We start from the raw sequence: 16,200 nt of genomic DNA on the forward strand, positions 1-16,200 counted from the left end.
AAAAATTATAAAGGCCGATTACGAAAATAATCAAATTCACAGCAAAAAATAAGAAAATTACAGAGCCCCTAAAGGGACATGGGGGAAATTTTTATTTTTATTCTTTTTTTTTTGGCATGTATCTCGTGCGCACGAGAAACTTTTTATAAAGTTATAAGAAAATAAAAAAATTCAATTTTTTTTTTTTTTCTAGACATCTTTTTTTTTTTTTTTTTTTTTTTTACATGTCTAAAAAAAATAAAAATTAAAATTAAAAAAAAATTCCCCCATGTCCCTTTAGGTGCTCTGTAAAAATACATTTGTATTCACATTAAGTAAATTAATAATATTGATGTTTCTTAACTGAACTGTCAATAAAATATAAGTGCAAATGAAATTGCAGCTTCCCTGCAGTAGTTGTAATTTTTGCGCTTCAGAAACTTCTGTGACGTTAGCACCAGACTTCTGTTTGTTTGATATTGTCATTACTGCCACCTGTGGTAGAAAAGTGTATTACTACAGAGTACCAGAAAGTGATATATTTTTGGTGGCCCAACAATGGGCCCTATGGTTAAGAAACACCGAGTTAAAGCATGCTCCTGAGTTAATGTTGCTGATCAATTTTGATTTTTTTTTTTTTTGTTAGTATCTAATAGCTCATTTAGGACAAAAAAACATTCGTAGATATAAGGATTTACTTTTGTCTTAACTTCAGGCAAATTGAAGCACTTTAAATATTTTCTAAAAAAAAAAAACGTTAATAAAAGTTATTTTTCTTTAATGTTAATAAAAATACAATGTTTTGCGGAGGAGTACTTATAACATTTTAATGATACTATTTATAGAAGGGGTGTCAAAGTAATTTTTAGCTCAGGGGCCGCATGGAGGAAGATCTATTCCCGAGTGGGCCGGAATGGTAAAATCCTGGCGTGATAAATTAAAAATGAAGACAACTCCAGGTTGTTTTCCTTTGGCCAAAAAAATAAAAAATAAGCACATTATGAAAACGTACAAATCGCAAATAATCCTCCGGACAAAACATCTCAAGTTTGTTGAAAATTCTGAGGAAATTGGTGCAGTTTCAAAAACACAATGATCTTACTTTGTCTCAGTCTATCTATAAAGCCAGGATTAAACTTGAAGTCACAGTCTTTCTGGGATTGAACAAAACACATGTAAACTCTTCTAGGTATCAATCCAGAGCTAACTCAACAAACCGTAAGAAACAGAGTTAAAAAACGAATCAAAAGGGTTAAGTTAACTTTTTTCGTGTTTGACAGACATTTTGGGGCAACGAGGGTGCAAAATGATGATGTGTTCGAAGCAGAACACAATACGGCAGGTTTTAAGTTTAATGCGGGTCTAGGAGGAGGAGCCACAATCCCCCTTTACTGTGTACCTCTCGCTTGGCCCCGGTATAAACCGTTTGCTTGCCTTACAGAATTGAAACAGTGACATCCAGTGGACACAATTAAAACAGCAGTTTCTATTTATTAACAAGCCTAAACAAGCTGCCGTCCTCTGTATGCGCTGCTCTGCCAACACGCACACAGAAGTCCCATTGGTGCCCTCACAAACTATCAGATATCACAAAAATCCATAACTTCCGCAATCATATTGCTACAATAACCACTTACATCAACGTCGTCAAAAGAGGTTCTGACAAGAAAGCAGCAGACGGAGGGAGAGAAGGAGCGGTAGTGCCTTTTCCTCCGCTGTGTAGTAAGTCTGCTCGGGCATATTTTTCCAGAAAAGTTCATTCTGATTACATTTAAAAATTGCTGTGGTACAAAGCCTGCTCCGTCAATTCTCCCATACTTGCGAGCGCAATAAAGCCCTCAGGCCATAGGTATGACAACCTGATTTATAGCTTCGTCCTAGAGGGGGTGCAAGAGCAAAGGATTCGAAAAAAGTCACAACTAGCAGGACTCGAACAGACTGAGGATTTGCATTTATTTGCATGAAAATAAGTCATAAAATACTTTTCTTTACAAAAGAAGACTCTTTAACACCTAGTCTGCTGGGACATCATCCAGCAAAGATTAAAGTGCAATGTGTTGCTCGTTCTTTTTTTCCAAACCCTTGTTTCTCAACGTATGTGTGGGGGGGAAAAAAAAAAAAGTGAATTCTCCCGTGACTTCCACCACGATGTACCCTGAGGTGAACGCTCTTGGAGAACCACGTGAGTCAAGGCCACATTTGGCATTTATCTCCTCCTCGATAAAAGCAATAAATACAGGAAGGAAATAAATAGTGGCGAGGGAGCAGTCACATGTGCAAAAAACACTTTAGCGTCCTTCCAAGGAGCGCCGACTTTTGGTCCCTGAGTTGCGTCACATTCGAACCGTAAGAAATAGCAGCGCTCCCGGCGTCCTCCATCTTGGCATTCCTGACCCCCCGCGTCCTTTCTCGCATTTCATCAGCTGACATTCACAGAATGAGATCCATTACGAGCCCCCGCAGGGGCCACGAGGCCCCCTAGGGATTCTCTGGCACGAAACCTGGCAGGGAGGGTCTGGTTTCAGCGCGAGGTGACCCCCAGGTGCGTCTTGATGCGCTCGTAGACCACGTAGCTGATGCTGACCGCCGGAATGACTTTAAGGAAGTTGGGGGCCAGGCCCCTGTAGAGGCCCAACGGGCCCTCGGTCTGCAGGATTTGCTTGAAGAGAGCTGTCATGGTCACCTGCTGTGCGTTGCCGTAGGCTGCTGCGTGGGAGAAAAAAGGCAGGAGGTCTTACTCTGCTCGTTCTCACGCAAAAGACAAGAAGAACTCACCGTGCGCTTGCATGCGGGTTCGGACCAGGGCCAGCGGGTAACTGGCCAGCTGGCCGCAGGTGCTGGACACGGTGCCGCAGGCCAGCAGCACCAGGACGCCGGGGTCGGTGGCACCGTACTGCTGCAGGTAGCGGTTTTTCAAGGTCTGAGGGGAGAAGACACACGGTCAAACCGTCATAAAGGATTTTAATCTGATGAACGCTGTGAAATAACTGACTGGGCCCCTGCAGGGGCATCCAAACGAGGGCCCGCCGGGGGCCTCCAGCTTCAGTTAAATTAATTCCCCAATCCAACAGTGTGAATAAATCCGCTGAATGACCATGAACAGAACTTTGAAGTGAACACAACACAGCATTCACTGGTATAACCCAATCGTAGCAACCTATCTCACTCATGGCGCAAAAAATAAAACGTGCGACCGTCACAAAACGTCAACAACATGCTCACTGAAATTTGTAGATATTTTTTTAAAAAAAGGCCAATGACAACACATAAATCAAGATTACACCCATTTCAATCCTTTACAATGCATGATGGACTACGTGCAAAACTCTCCATATTTGGCACATATATCCAATTATATTAATATAATATGTATGTATATACTGTAAATTAGGGCAAAGTTAACGCAATAACGCGCCAACTATTTTTTGACCCTCGGGCCGTTCCGTAGCGAGTGGGAACATGGCTGACTTCACTTGTTACCGGTGAGCCACAAGCGGGAGGTTTGAGAGGAAGAACAGGCGCTCACCTCGTAGACGGCCAGGTCGATGCCGGCGTAAGGGATGATGCCCAGCATGTTGGGAAGGTAGCCTTTGTAGAACGCCGACAGTCCCTCCCTCCTGAAGATCTGCTTTGCGCAGTCGGAGATGCCGGTGTACTGACCCGTGGTCCTCAGGGCCAGACGGGTCTTCAGCACCTGGTGTGAAACGAGAGCGGGTTTATAGGCGGCAAAGGCACGGGGTGGGGGGGGGGTGAGGGATGGAGACGGCGCTGACCTCCATGGGGTAGATGGAGCTCTGGGCGATGACGCCGGCCAGAGAGCCGGCCACGAAGCGCTCCAGGATGCTGAGCGAGGTTTTGTCGCCGCCGATCAGACGCTTGATCTGCACGAAGCAGGGAGGAACGTTAGCAGGGCGGCGTTCTCGTGGCACACGCGCCATGCGGGCTTTACGTACCTGCTCGTAGGCCATGAACTTGAGGGCCGACTCGGGAGCGATTTTGATGACGTTGACGCCGTTGCCTCGCCACAGTGACCGCACGCCGCCCTCCTTGATCATCTGCATCATGCCGCTCATGATACACATGTTGTTGGTTCTGGAGCCGTACACCTGAGACAGAAGAGGTGGGATGTGACCATGGCTGCATTCAGTTTTTTCTCATCCATAAGTTAAAACACTTCATAGCCTAATCAATATGATAGTAAGCTCTTGTCTAACAACAATTTTAGTCCAGGTAACAGTCCACATGTGGTTTATGCTGTATTGCTTCTTGTCACTGCATTGGCTTGTTTTTTGTCTTAAGATAACACATTTTTTTGTCTTAAGAGAACACATTTTTATATCCCCCAGCTCTTGGTTCTTCTTACACCACAACCCCCATCTTCCCAGAGCATAGGACAAAGACTGTTTCAATGCCGAAGATCAATCATTTATCTTGTATTTGTCTTTTGGTCAAAAAGGTTACTCGCCAAATGAGTTTCTTATGTGGTTGATGCTGTATTACTGCCTTAAAATTTGTGGCGTTTGCCATTATCACAATCCAATTATAGAATAGGCTTTTTATTGTCATTGTACCTTAGAACAACAACATTGCGGAATACTGATGGCGGAAGCTGACAGGCAAGGCAGCCCATCCAGAGCATTTAGGGGTTCAAGGTCTTGCTCAAGGACATGAGTTTGCTAGACCGGGATCAAACCAGTAACCCTGCGGTCACAAGACTGGCCACCTATTCACTGAGCCATGCCCCGTCCCCAAAGTCTTTCAGTGTTTCCCACACATTCATTTATTTGTGGCGGCCCGCCACGAAAGAATTAAGGTCGCCACAAAAACTTTTTTTTTTTTTTTTTGGTCCTGTCCAGCTTCTCAGGCAAATCATATAGTTGATGTAGATGCCCATATCGGCTGTTCAGATTTACTTTACAAAAGAGAAGTGTAGGATCAGATGTTTGATGAAGCTTTGTGTCTATCTACCACCAGTACTGTTTTCTGTTTATTTGTTACTGACTGTGGCAGGACACTTCTGCCTCTGTTTCACTTTATGTTGCTGGTAAATAATATGGCTGTAGTAGTAGGCTAAAGTTAAATTATTTAGTATGCACTAATTAAAGGGGCAGAGCTTTAAGAGACATTTTAGCTTTTATATTTTTATAAGATATATTTTTTGTAAGAACCACAGTTAATAAATATATTTCAGTGAATAACTTATTGTTCAAATCTGTATATAAATATGTACATAAAGTGTTGTAATTATATTGTAAAATGGATGGATGGACGTTTAAAACAAAACGGTTATCATTAATTAGCAAGTATAAATTTTTTGAGCCTTTTTAGAGAAAATCATATTGAAGTAAATTATGCAAATTACTCGATGATGTCATGTAACCACGCCCATAGCCACGCCCCCACCGCCACAGGTATCTTGGCAGTTTATGGGAAACACTGTCTTTCTTTCACTAATTCTTAGTTGAAAATGTACTTCCTGTTTTGCCTCGAACCAATAGCAAATTTGTCCATAGCGTTTCTACTTGGAAGGATTCTTTCTTCATCACGCCGAGCAACGTTTCTAAGTTTTACAATATAACTAAAACAATTCTTACTTTCTAAAGTTTACCATGTGTGATGTATGTAGGAATGTTTTCATGCATTTTTGTATGTGCTGTCGTAATGTAATCAAGCTAGCGTCGTTAGCATTAGCTAATATGCGTGTCTGTGTTAGTATTTCTAACTTACAATGCAATTTTTTTTTGTATGGTTTCAGTTTCACAAACAACTCAGTAAATTCACCAAAACGTCACCATGGAGTCATGGAGTCTATTTAGCTGCTTAGAGAGCTAGATTGCACAGCTAGTGGGTCCATGACCATGACCTGTGTTTCACAGACACTGTTTGGAAACAATTAAGGTAAAATATTTGTGTAAATAACTCATTTCACAACGTATGTCTGCAACTTATAATATCTGTAAACATTATTTCCTTCCAAAATTTAGTGGGTGCGGCTAATATTTGGAAACATTTCCTTCTAAAAATTTAGTGGGTGTGGCCTACACACTGAAAAATACGGTGGTCGCACTCAAAAAGATTAATCGAGGGCCACAGAATATAAAATAAAATCAATCGAATTAGCCGATTGATCGCTGATGTGCAAAATGGGACAACCTACTAAAAGCTGCCGTCATGGCAACAGGACTATGAGGCCAACGCCAGTCAGTTCATTTCACGACAAGATCACGGTGGCAAAGTTGAACACATGAGACAAATGGAGGCCACTGACACGAACAATGACGCAGGTCGCGACAAACAGTGTGTCCCTTGACTTTGACCGCTGGGCTCTTACACATTAACCTGCTCGCTGCTCACTTGAGCAATGTCTGACGTGTTCTGCATTAATTGTTGCTGTTATGAAAGACTCAGAGTTCAGTGGGACCAGAACGTTCTTATCACCCGAGGGAGGGCACATGATAGCGTTGGCCCAGATAATACGCCCCACTTCTCAGGACTCTGGGTACGAGGCCATTCAGTCAACAACCTCCTCACCTGCATCATGACTTTGATCCGGTCCAGCGGGGCAGTGCACGTCCTGGACACGACTCCAGCTCCGCCCCCCGCCACCAGGTGCCTCCACCACATCCCGCTCTGCTTCTCCTCCTTGGTGAACTCATCTGGAACCATCAGGTTCTCGCCCACGTCAAAGATCTGCACAGAAGACCCAACAATCTCATTAGTACCATTATTTTGAAATTTCTGTGGACTTTGATGCTGCATACATTTGTTTTTGAATCTACGTTTTAATCTCATGAAGTGCCACTAAAGGTTTTAATTCAAATAAAGCAGGGGTGCCCATTATGTCGATGGCGAGCTAGCGGTCGATGGTGGAGGGTGTGTCAGTCGATCGCCAGCCAGGCATTAAAAAAAATACACCTAAAAATTAGCAATCTTCACCAAGACGTCACTTGATTGACATTCAGGGCCCCCGAGAGTCTTGTGAGATGACGCTGGCTGCTGCCAGATCATTATTAACAAAAAATGACCGACAGGAAAGCGAGAAACACTTTAGTTCAACAGACTCTGGCGGTAAAACTCTAAAGACCGACTGCACAGTTCCCGTCTTCACAATTACAGCGCTGCTTCATCCTGCCTGCGCTAACAAAATAAGAGTCTCAGAAAGCAAGCTACGGAGTTTGCCGGCAATGTATTTCTTGTAAAGCGTATAAAAAGGAGTATGAAAGCTGGACAAATAAGATGGCAAAAAGCAACCACTTTCATGTGGTTTCGGACAGAAAGGAGGACTTTCTTTTCTCCTCCATTTGAAAATGTGGACGTTATCATCACTACTGTCTGACTCCAATCAATGCAAGTCATCACAATCAGGTAATACACCAATTTATATTCTTGTCTTCATGAAAGAAAGGAATGTTAAACATGTTTGTATTATCATTAAACACCTTTAACTTGTTAACAAAAAACGCTCTTTCATTAATAAATATAAAATATATATGAATGAGGTAGATCCCCACCAATTGGTCAATTGAAAAGTAGCTCGCCTGCAGAAAAAGTGTGGCCACCCCTGTAATAAACCCATCTCATGTGCTCGTTGGCGCCCCCTGGGGGGGTAACCCGTCAGGGGGCTATAATGCCATGGTCAGACTTTGACAAACTTACATAACCGGCACACATAATCCTGTCCTGACACCTCAGCTTATGCACTGACGCACGCAGGATCCTTTTAGGGAAGGAGTCCAGCTCCTAACTGGCCTGATTATCTGCGACAGGAAGGTGAACTTTGGCTCCCAACAGGCCATGTGACAAAAGTCTGTTTGACTCACCGTGGAGTGTTTCCAGTACAAGATGATCTCAGGAATGCTCTCAGTCTCCTCCACCAGGCTGTACTTGCTCCATTCTTTGCTGCTAATGGTCATGATGCCATTCTTGTCCATGCTGGTACAAAAAGTGACATATTCAGCCTTCCATTGCAAACTCAATCATAGTCATTCTATTTTGTTACCTCTTGAGGGCTTTTTCTGCCAGATGAGGTGATATGTGGACACCGATGTCCTGCAGGGACTGGATGAACTCCTTGGTGTCCACTCGGCCTTTGGGAAAGGGCAGAGAAACCAGAGTTGGCACGACTGGTCGCATCGGGGCTGTGAATCTTTGGGCAACACGCGACTCGACTCCGAAACGGTTCAAAATGAATACTTGTTTATTGGGTGCCGGTTCTACGAGTGACTACATTCTTCCATAAACAGCTTCGATAAATGTTTAAAGTAGTCGAAAGAAAAATGGTTTTGCTTAATAGCCGCCCAGACATTTGATAAATTCAAATAAGGCAACAAGATAAGTGCCTGAGTTTCTGGGCAGGACAAAAACAACAACAAAATGTGTTAATTTGTGAAACTGCTATGTAAACACAGAAGTGTAACTCCTCTCCTCTGAATGAAAGTGCTCCTACAACAGGAATACAAATTCTGGCAAACCACTAGGTTATGAATAAAATACATCTAGACAATGGACATTTATCCATGAAAATATGGAGAAGCTGCCGCCGGGTTAGACATGTTCTGTTCGTCCGGTCTCGCCCTGACTGCACAAAACAGACAACCAAGCGTCATCTTTAATACGCAGGCAAATTGTCGTCGACTCTGACCCGCGGTCCGTCACTCAAATACGTCCGCATGCAACTCAACAGTTCCTATTTTTACGCGGCGCAGAAGGAGCCCATAGGAAACCCCCCCCAAAAAAGCTCTTTAAAATGCAAATGCTGCACAATATTACTTATAAAACTACTGTAATTTGGAGTACATGCTTTTCAGACAATATTTCTTTTTTAACAGTTTAGTTTTTTAAGGCGTCAGCAAAACTAATGCAATGATTTTGAATCCAACTTGAAACAATTTTAAGGCCAATGTCCGACTGCAGAGTGATTAAATACAGTCAAAAGCATACAATTGTCTGTAAAGACAAAATTGTGAGCATTTGACAATACTATTTACATCATAATATATATGTTCTTCATTAATGTGGTGGAAGGTTAATGTATTTATCCCAAATAGGTAAACAAAGAAAAAGAAAAATGCACTTTAATGAATATCTTGAAGTGCTTGTCTTTTTTGTTGCCAATTGAAAATATATGATAAAAGGTCTTAATTTTCTCAAAATCCATTCAATGAATTTTAAAGTAAAAAAAAAAAAAAAAAAAAGCATTACTTGCTGAAATTGTGCTCTTTTGGAAGGGCTACAAACTCATTTAAATTGACGAGTGTTTTGAGTTATGAGCTTGTAATTTGAGGTACTACTGCATCTCATATTAATAATTATATTTTCGTACGCCGAGCGGAAACGATCCAGGAAAAAAAAAAACCCTCACCTGCATTCTTCTTGCCCAGACTCTTGACCACCAACTTCAAGTCCTTCTCATAATCTTGCAGGTAGTGCACAAACTCCTCAAAGTCCAGCTGGCCGTCAGACTGGTTTGGCTCCCTGTTCAAGATTTTCTGCAAGACATGGGTGACACATGATGGTAAAAAAGCTGCATTGTCTTATGGTTATGTAATGCCGTGGAGAGGGAGTGCAGACAGCATTTCTGCGGCAAGACTTTTTGCATGCAAGCCAAAAAAAAATATCGGTGTTTGTCCTTTTAAAGTCAACGCAGGCCAGCTTGACCTAATTGCCAAGCGCCTGATCTACTTGAATGACACCATGACGTCCGGTTCTCTTTGACCTCAAAGCCTCAGTGGCCTGCCAACACTTATAATCCCGTCTGAAACGAGGCCTCCCGGACTAAATCAAGACCAGGTCGCTGGCAGTTTTAGTCAGCGGATACCTTACCTTGCACGTACGGGCACACTGAAGCCTCCCAAAACTATAGTTTATTATTTAAATGCATGTAAAAAAAAATAGAGCATTTTTGTTGCAGATAGCAGCATTCTGCATTATTCAAATCAATTGAATGCCATTTTTAAAAAAAGGAGTCAACTTGAACTAGAAAAGCCAATTCCTGAAGGAATTGCGTGTGAATGCTCCAGTGCTGAAGTTGAACTGAAATCCTGGAATATTTCTTTTAGCATTGTTGAAGTAGAGCACACAACTCCTGAACAGGCTGAATATTTTCTGTATATTGTACAGTATTTTGTATATTGTACAGGATTGCTTATTTTTATTGGATAGTAGTCTGTTTATTTCAATTCTTAGGTTTTATCTTTATTACCTCTTGTGTAATTTATTTTTATCCCATATTTGTTCCCACTACCGCACCTTAAATTGGAGTCCTTAATCACGTTATATGCAAATATGACAATAAAGTCCATTCTATTCTAATATTTTGAAGTTGGAACAGTTTGAATCAGATGAAAAATGTGGGAAATTGGGGCATTCTTCAAAGTTCCCTTTCAAAAAAATTGGGAATTTCGGGAAAAGCTGGAATTTTATTTTATTTTAATTTATTTTGTAATAATGGTAAAAAACTTAAATGGTCTGAAGGAGTTGAAATGGTTGGTGTTGGAATTTTTCTAAAACGGTCGAGAAATGTTGAAGTAGTCACATGTTGAATTGAGAAACTGTATTACGGAATTCCTGGAATTTGGGGAAAACCAGGAATTTTTTTCCAGTTCAAAAAACAACTTTGTTTTTTTTTCTAATTAAGAGAAAAGTCCAGACGGTAGAACGGCTGAAAAATGTGGAAGGAGTAGTTTTGGAGCGTTCACACAATTAGTGACGTCACAGTTGAGTCATAATGAGAAGTTCGGTGACTTATTTCTCAGAGTGTGTGAAAAGCACACCCAGATGTACTAAAGGTTGCAATGGGGGCAATTATCTTGCTAGACTTTGCGTGTTTTCATTGCGAGAAAAACCACCATGTTCACGTCAAAAATGAGCATTCGGGACGATTTCACGCTCTCGTGGTAACCGGTGGCCGGGAAGCAAGTGCGGCCTCGTCGTAAGGCTTCATGCTAAGCTAGGCTAGCAGTGCCGGCGACGGTAAACTACGCGGAATTGTCAATATAAAGCAGCAAAAATACAACAAAGTGTACATTAAGTCCCGGTGAGGATGATATAATATAACTTAAATGGTTTATTTCTTACCTTCCGCCATCTTTGGTAGGTGGAGAACTCCTGGGACGGCAGGAAGACGCTCAGCTGGTTAAAGAGCGAATTGAGCTCGGAAGGGAGTCCGTTCGACTCGAAGTATTCCACTTCCACCGGGTCGGAGTTGGACACCGGCACGTAAAGGCACAGGGCGAGCATGTTCGGTTCCGAGGGGGGTCTCAAAAAAGTGGAATAAATAAATAGTGGAGGGCGCAGCTCTTACTGCCGGACGAATGAAATGCCGGCTCTTCACCAGAAGCCGGCTTCTAAAGAATGTCCCAGGCCACGCCCCTTCCAGGAATACTGTCACGTCACTGGTTAGTTTCGCCACCTTTTTACTCCTGGCCAATAGGAAAGCCCGCCCATTGACGGGATCGGCTTTGTCCCGCCTCACCCGCGCGTATGGCGTGAACCAATCAGATGATCGCTGCCGTCCAACGTGTCGGGGATGAACCAATCAGACGCCTCCTTTCATTCAAACGCCGTCAGAGTGCGGCTGCTTGGCGGTACAAGCCTCTAAAAAGTGAATGCTAATGAACCCCTCAAACATCTTTAAAAAAATTACTTAAATGTGCTATTAATCAGTTAACTACGTACATGTGTTATTAAACTGCTCATTCAGTTCATGTAAAAGTACATTTCATTATTTAATCATGAATTATGTCAATACTGGATTACTTAATAATTTATTAATGTGATTATTTCACAGTTGCTGTTAGCATTTTAGCATGCTAGCTTGTTTAGCTAATTCAACAGGTATATATCTCAGTGTCAAATATTTCGTTACTTGACGAATGACACCTGTTAGCATGCTAACGTTAATAACCTAGCTTTTTTTTAAGCTAATTTGTAAAAATACACCTCAGTCATATTTTGGTACTTGACACATGTTGCTGTTAGCATTTTAGCATACTAGCTTGTTTAGCTAATTCAAAACGTATATATCTCAGTGTCAAATATTTCGTTACTTGACGAATGACACCTGTTAGCATGCTAACGTTGATAACCTAGCTTTTTTTTAAGCTAATTTGTAAAAATACACCTCAGTCATATTTTGGTACTTGACACATGTTGCTGTTAGCATTTTAGCATACTAGCTTGTTTAGCTACTTCAAAACGTATATATCTCAGTGTCAAATATTTCGTTGCTTGACGAATGACACCTGTTAGCATGCTAACGTTAATAACCTAGCTTTTTTTTAAGCTAATTTGTAAAAATACACCTCAGTCATATTTTGGTACTTGACACATGTTGCTGTTAGCATTTTAGCATACTAGCTTGTTTAGCTAATTCAAAACGTATATATCTCAGTGTCAAATATTTCGTTACTTGACGAATGACACCTGTTAGCATGCTAACGTTGATAACCTAGCTTTTTTTTAAGCTAATTTGTAAAAATACACCTCAGTCATATTTTGGTACTTGACACATGTTGCTGTTAGCATTTTAGCATACTAGCTTGTTTAGCTAATTCAAAACGTATATATCTCAGTGTCAAATATTTCGTTACTTGACGAATGACACCTGTTAGCATGCTAACGTTAATAACCTAGCTTTTTTTTAAGCTAATTTGTAAAAATACACCTCAGTCATATTTTGGTACTTGACACATGTTGCTGTTAGCATTTTAGCATACTAGCTTGTTTAGCTAATTCAAAACGTATATATCTCAGTGTCAAATATTTCGTTACTTGACGAATGACACCTGTTAGCATGCTAACGTTAATATGCTAGCTTTTTTTAAAGCTAATTTGTAAGTATACACCTCAGTCATATTTTGTTACTTGACAAATGACACCTGTTAACATGCTAACATTAATATGCTAGCTTTTTTTTTCAACCCTAATTTGTAGGTATACACATTAGTCATATTTTGGTACTTGACACATTTTAGCATGCTAGCTTGTGTAGCTAATTCAACAGGTACATATCTCAGTGTCAAATATTTCGTTACTTGACTAATAATCTCTCCTTGAACACAGACAAGACCAAGGAGATGATTATTGACCCACGGAGAAGGAGTACACACTACACACCTCTGTACATAGGGGGGACAAAGGTGGACAGGGTGAAAACCTTTAAATTCCTCGAGACCCACATCAGCGAGGACCTCACCTGGGCTCACAACACCCAACAAACAATAAAGAAAGCCCAGCAGCGACTGTACCTCCTAAGAAGGCTGAGAAAATTTGGCATGCCACCCAAAATTCTCAGCAACTTCTATAGAAGTACGGTTGAGAGTGTCCTTACCAGCTCAATCACGGTCTGGTATGGAAACTGCACTGCTAAGGACGGGAAGGCACTCCAGCGAGTGATTAAAACTGCTCCGTACATATCAGGAGCAGCCTTCCCCTCACTACAGGACATGTACTCTACCAGGGCCACCAGGAGAGCACACAACATCATAAAGGGCAGTACACCCCCCCAGCACAGTCTCTTCAGCCTCCTACCATCAGGCAGACGATACAGGACCCTGAAATCCAGGACTACGAGACTGACAAACAGTTTCTACCCACAGGCCATCAGGCTTGTGAATGCTCACTTGTGAATGCCCCCCCACCCCCCTGTTTTACTTTTATCTTTTGAACAAAAGACAGCTACCATGACCACCCCCGAACTGTGAACCATCACTGTAGACACTTTTCACCTTTGAACACTAAAGACACTTTAACTGCTGCTGTGACCCAAGGTCACCTCTATATTTATACTGTTGACTGTCAATCAGAATGTGCAATAATGTAATGTTACTTACTGTGCCTTGTAAATACATTTTTATTTGTATTTTTATTTTAGCTAAGTACCGTGTGACTTGTTGAAGGGTGGACTACAGGGTGACCATTTCCATTACACCAAAAAGGAGGACAATTTGCGGCATATGACACCAAAAAGGAGGACATTATGCGGCATATCAATAAATTACTATGGTGTACATAGGACTCTGGTATACTCTTATTTATAGTACAATTTTGAGTGGTTTAAAGATGATGTTTGTGTGGCTGAATAGGAAAAAATATTAAAGTCAAGTGTTTGTTAACAGTATTTGTATTTATTCAATACATTGTGGTGTTCAAAAAGTGACCACTGAGATGAATCTTTTCAAGTGCAGAGTGCCACAAAGCATAACATGTGTGGACTCATTGGCGTTGTTAGGCCTATTTTAGGGGGGCTCAAGCCCCCCTAAAATGTTCTTAAGCCCCCCTAAATAATTTAGTGTTAAAAAAAAAAAAAAAAAAAAAAAAAAATCTTTTTTTTTTTTTTTTTACAAATACATGCCGACATATTCATTATAAAGTGGCCCGAATATGAGTTTAAATAAATAATCATATAACCTGTCATTATTCACTCAGTTTCCCCTCACTTCATAGTGTAAGGTAGAGAGACCCTTTAGTGCGTCGGTATCAAATCCATTCCACTTGTTCATATAGAAAATGCCCACATCACTCAAAATCCAGTCCACATTTTCTCTGCGACCTTGCTTGCGGTCCTTGGACTTGTTCATATAGAAAATGCCCACATCACTCAAAATCCAGTCCGCATTTTCTCTGCGACCTTGCTTGCGGTCCTTGGACTTGTTCATATAGAAAATGCCCACATCACTCAAAATCCAGTCCGCATTTTCTCTGCAACCTTGCTTGCGGTCCTGCAGGTGTACGAAGCACATTAGCACACAGCACTGCAGAACAAGAACCTTGTGTCTGCAATTATAAATAATTTAGTTTTGAAGTTTTGTGTTTCTTGTAGAATCTATATGAAGTAATATACATTAGCCTATTGTTAAAATAATGAAAACAACATCATTAAATATATTTGTTTTATTGTATTGTTACATTAATAGCTGTTGTACTATTATAGGATGGCTTGTTAAACATTTCATAGGATTTTCAGAGGGTGGAAAAACCAAGACATTTAATATAAAATGTAAAATGAATAAATACATTAAAAGAAAAAAAATGGTTAAAAGCCATCGTCCCGGGGAGCATTTAATTTCGTCCCGTGCATTTTTTTTACCATCCCCGGGACGACGGGGCTACGTTAATCTCAAGCCCTGGAAGTTACATTTTATTGTTTGCATTATTTGTTTCAGCATTGCACTTTGAAGATGGTCCCTCAGCTCTTTGACAGCTTTGGCTCTTATTCAGATCAGCAGACGGACTCTAAGTCTTTGTTATTTACGGTATATATAAACGTTTCTCATTTCTATTCGGACTTCCATATATATTTAATTTCCTTAACGGCTTGCCATAATATATATATATATATATAAATATATTATATACAAGCCAAATTATCCCGATCCAGATGTTAATTTAATTCAAGTAATCAAGTAATATTTCCAGGGCTTGAATTTACAACCATTTTAGTCACATATGTGCCCAAAATGTAATATGTGCAACTTCAAAATATTTGGGAACAAACAATTATTGTATTGTGAGCTAAAGTGGTGTCATTAGCCTCTATGTTGTAATAACATAGAGGCTAATGCCATGACTTTCATTGTGTTTCAGTGTATCTTGAAGGATCATGCAAGTCATTGTTTGTTTTTGATGCTGTAAACAAAATGTCACTGTGCAAACCCATGTTTGTTGTTGTACTGAACACACATTGAAAATAAACCCACTGAAATAATAATAATAACAATGAATTATTTATAAGTCTTTGTTATTTTTTGTTGTGAAGTTTTGTGCTCGTGCGCTACGTTCGCTCGCATCCTGTGCATCTCCTGGGGGCTAAGCCCCCCCTGTCCTTAAAAGCTAGTGACGCCCCTGTGTGGACTTAAATGTAAACAACAATTAACAGGTTACTGGGGTTCAATCCCCACCTTCTACCATCCTAGTCACGTCCGTTGTGTCCTTGGGCAAGACACTTCACCCTTGCTCCTGATGGCTGCTGGTTAGCGCCTTGCATGGCAGCTCCCGCCATCAGTGTGTGAATGTGTGTGTGAATGGGTGAATGTGGAAATACTGTCAAAGCGCTTTGAGTACCTTGAAGGTAGAAAAGCGCTATACAAGTATAACCCATTTATCATTTATTTATTTACAGGTAACATATATAATTAAAAAAAATATATGAGCGACATCAGACGTGCACACTGTGGCCACACCAGCGTCACACCTGTCCCAAACCTGACATCATAACAATTT

The 16,200-nt window shown here is 40.9% G+C and overlaps 1 protein-coding gene across 2 annotated transcripts; it reads right to left on the reverse strand.

The window, feature by feature from the left end:
- Nucleotides 1-1,915: 1,915 nt before the first annotated feature.
- On the reverse strand, nt 1,916-11,331 carry slc25a25a (solute carrier family 25 member 25a). 2 transcript variants are annotated; one of them, XM_062025161.1, is made up of 10 exons: nt 11,056-11,331; nt 9,341-9,467; nt 7,979-8,066; nt 7,800-7,911; nt 6,511-6,669; nt 3,933-4,085; nt 3,753-3,860; nt 3,506-3,673; nt 2,755-2,899; nt 1,916-2,682 (listed from the first exon to the last, which is right to left on the reverse strand). In XM_062025161.1, exons 1-10 carry the CDS (start codon nt 11,215-11,217, stop codon nt 2,501-2,503), a joined length of 1,404 nt encoding a protein of 467 aa, XP_061881145.1. In that variant the 5' UTR covers nt 11,218-11,331; the 3' UTR covers nt 1,916-2,500. The 2 variants fall into 2 exon arrangements, with proteins under 2 accessions (XP_061881145.1, XP_061881144.1); XM_062025160.1 differs by having other exon boundaries at nt 1,916-2,685; nt 11,056-11,328.
- Nucleotides 11,332-16,200: the final 4,869 nt, after the last annotated feature.

Source organism: Entelurus aequoreus, linkage group LG17, assembly GCF_033978785.1.
Source record: "Entelurus aequoreus isolate RoL-2023_Sb linkage group LG17, RoL_Eaeq_v1.1, whole genome shotgun sequence".
NCBI classification, from domain to species: Eukaryota; Metazoa; Chordata; class Actinopteri; order Syngnathiformes; family Syngnathidae; genus Entelurus; species Entelurus aequoreus.

Bases quoted from the DNA above. Each gene is read 5' to 3' on its own strand.
- slc25a25a (XM_062025160.1), bottom strand. From the start codon at position 11,217: ATGCTCGCCCTGTGCCTTTACGTGCCGGTGTCCAACTCCGACCCGGTG. The intron at 3,861-3,932 runs GTACGTAAAGCC...TGCTTCGTGCAG, and splicing joins AGTTCATGGCCTACGAGCAG to ATCAAGCGTCTGATCGGCGG. The intron at 2,900-3,505 runs GTGAGCGCCTGT...TTCTCCCCTCAG, and splicing joins TCGACCTGGCCGTCTACGAG to ACCTTGAAAAACCGCTACCT.